The sequence below is a fragment of the Propithecus coquereli genome, unplaced genomic scaffold, assembly GCF_000956105.1.
Source record: "Propithecus coquereli isolate 6110/MARCELLA unplaced genomic scaffold, Pcoq_1.0 Scaffold540, whole genome shotgun sequence".
Classification (NCBI taxonomy): Eukaryota; Metazoa; Chordata; class Mammalia; order Primates; family Indriidae; genus Propithecus; species Propithecus coquereli.
The window spans coordinates 522,709-525,546 of record NW_012151286.1 but is presented as its reverse complement, the minus strand read 5'-3'; the positions used below and the strand labels follow the sequence as shown (position 1 = coordinate 525,546).

At 40.5% G+C, this 2,838-nt stretch overlaps 1 protein-coding gene across 1 annotated transcript in view; it reads left to right on the top strand.

Moving 5' to 3' along the window:
* Positions 1–2,838, top strand: part of AMFR (autocrine motility factor receptor, E3 ubiquitin protein ligase) — a 43,126-nt gene that overhangs the window by 11,431 nt on the left and 28,857 nt on the right. Inside the window, exons 3-4 of the mRNA XM_012657446.1 lie at positions 242–406; positions 1,709–1,861. Coding sequence (XP_012512900.1) covers positions 242–406; positions 1,709–1,861 — 318 coding nt within the window. The remainder of the gene's footprint in view (positions 1–241; positions 407–1,708; positions 1,862–2,838) is intronic.

Below are 2,838 nucleotides of genomic sequence, written 5' to 3'. Positions count from 1 at the left end.
CACCGAAGTCCGTGTTTCAAATATGTCCATCCTTCGGGTAGTGGCATTGACTCACCTCTCTTTTTCAGAGGGCTTCTTTATTTATTTATTCATTTATTTTTGCTTTTTATTTTCTTGTGGATGACTGTTAGAAAGCTAAGTATAGACTGTTTCTTCCGTACAAGCCAGCTTTTGTTACGTTGACTTTTCTTAAACCGTTAGATGTGATGGCACTCACCTTTATAAACATTTTTCTTTTTAGCATCTCAAAGACAAGTTTTGGAATTTTATCTTCTACAAGTTCATTTTCATTTTTGGTGTGCTGAATGTCCAGACAGTGGAAGAGGTGGTCATGTGGTGCCTCTGGTTTGCTGGACTTGTATTTCTGCATCTGATGGTTCAGCTCTGCAAGGACCGGTTTGAATATGTGAGTTTTTAGCCAAGTTCTTTGCTTGCTTAATCACGTTTGCCAGGTTTGAATTGTGCCATGTGAATGAGCCACAGCAGGCATGTCTGGGGTAGCTCTCAAGGGAAAAACTCCTGGATCAGGTATCCATTGCCTGCTTCTTGAGGGACTTTCTACAGCAGCCAAGGGATGCAGAATCAATGTCTCCTGGGGAAGTTTCCTCCCCAGCCCCATAGTGTATTACATTACAGCCCAGGTGGGATCAGTTCACCTTTACAAAAAGCTTTAATCCCAGTGTAAGGAAACCTTGATATATAAACTGAGTAACAAATCTGGTTCCTTTGGATGTTTTCTCTTCTAGTCTCTGATTTTTGCCCCCTCTCACCCTGATTCTTGGAGCTCTTCTTTCTGACTAGTTGACACTGTTTTCACCGCTGGGCCAGGACTGAATTAGCTCTCTCAGCTTCCATGGTCACGGGAGATTGTGTCATTTCTTGTCTGGGTATAGATCTGCCTCTTGGCTTCAGATCAGAGCTGCACCAGTGAACCCCCACCCATTAGTGCTCAGGGGTCCTGAGTAAATGTGCACCTACAGTTCTGCTGTCAGTGAAACCCACTCCAGGGCCTTGTCTTCCTTTACCCAGTCCTCATGCACCAGGTGGCCCTTGCACCTCTGTGCGAGTTACTCTCACTCTCAATGCCTTCATCTCTTTCACAATTCAACCCCGTTCCTGGTCACAAACAGGAGCTTCTAACCTCCCAAACTGGTTTTTTGTCTACACCTACTACCTCAGGACTCACTGCTCCAGGCCTTCTTTCCAGGCTGTTGCCTCTCCTTGCATAATATTAACATAACATTGTACTAGTAGTAAATCTGTACCTGGATTACATTTCCGTTGTCCTATCCCTAAAGGACTAGGAATGTGAATTTTGGAGAGGAAGATTAAAGCAAGATTGAGAAAGAAGCACAACAGAACATGGCACTGTCCTGAGTCCTGTAGAATGTTAGAGGACAGAATTGGATACCCTTGGAAAATTATTTCTAGAGGTTTATAATCCTAGTGGTAGGAGGATCCTTGAGAATAAGAGATGAAAATATAATGCGTATTGTTATATTTGGTGAATTAAATGATAAAGATCTCTAAATACCAGCTTATACTCGTATTTGGCGATCATAGAATTTTGCCATATGGTAATGGTGTGCTTTTCTGTGCTTAGCACAGACTGCCACGCAAGGACGCCAAGATTGACCTTGAGTTTTTCAGTGACGTTTAACACTGCCATGAAGAAGAATGAACTGTCTTCCTGTCTCGTGCGTTTCAGCTTTCCTTTTCTCCCACGACACCGATGAGTAGCCATGGTCGAGTCCTGTCCCTGTTGATTGCTATGCTGCTTTCATGCTGTGGATTAGCAGTCGTCTGCTGTGTCACAGGCTACACCCATGGAATGCACACCTTGGCCTTCATGGCTGCAGAGGTGAGATGCTGGACACAGGGTTTGCTCTGATTATACACCTGTATATTTTCAAGGACGCTGGAAGATTATTGACAGATTGTTTTCACCTATGAAGTGATGGATGGATATTTGGACTCTCATTTTAACAAACATTTATTGAGTTCCTTTTTTTCGTGTTTGGTCCTGGTACTGAATGCTTTTGTGTGGTACTTAATACAACCTAATAAAAAATAATCATTTTTTCCAGCATTTATAAAGTACTTACTATATACCAGTAATTGTTCTAAATGCTTTGCATGTATTGACTCGTTTTATTATTCCTGTTTATGAACGTGCACACTGAGGAATAGAGGGCAAAGTGAATTGCTTAAGGTTCAAGAGTGGCAAGTGGCACAGTCCAAGTCCTCTGTTTGGTGGTGATTAATAATTAAGTACTCTGTTGTGATTCTTTTTTAGATAGGGTAATTTTCAGGACAATATAATGAATGTGTAAACTTTATTCATTATTTTGAAGGAAAAATCTGAGCTATCCATGAATATTTTAAAATTGAAAACATTTTAACTCTTTTAAACCTTTTTGAAAATAGCAATTTCTGTTCAGTAGAAATCAATATTCCTTTTATGTCCTTATATTCAATGGCCATATTTGCTTTTTCTTCATGCCAAAGGCAAAATACTTTTACCCACAATTACTGTTACTAATTTTAAAACATGGGATATCAGATATACTGAAGCTAATTGGTTAATATCACAACACTTATTAAGTTTGAACTACTAATTAGGAATTTAGTAGAGCAGGGTTAAAATTTATTTCTGGGCCAGGACATGTTGGCACGTGCCTGTAGTCCTAGCTACTTGGGAGGCTGAGGTGGAGGATCATTTGAGCCCGTGAGCTATGATCAGGCCACTGCATTCCAGCCTGGGGGACAGAGCAAGACTCTGCCCCTCTAAAATAAATAAATAGATAGATAGATAGATAAATAGATAGGTTAATAACA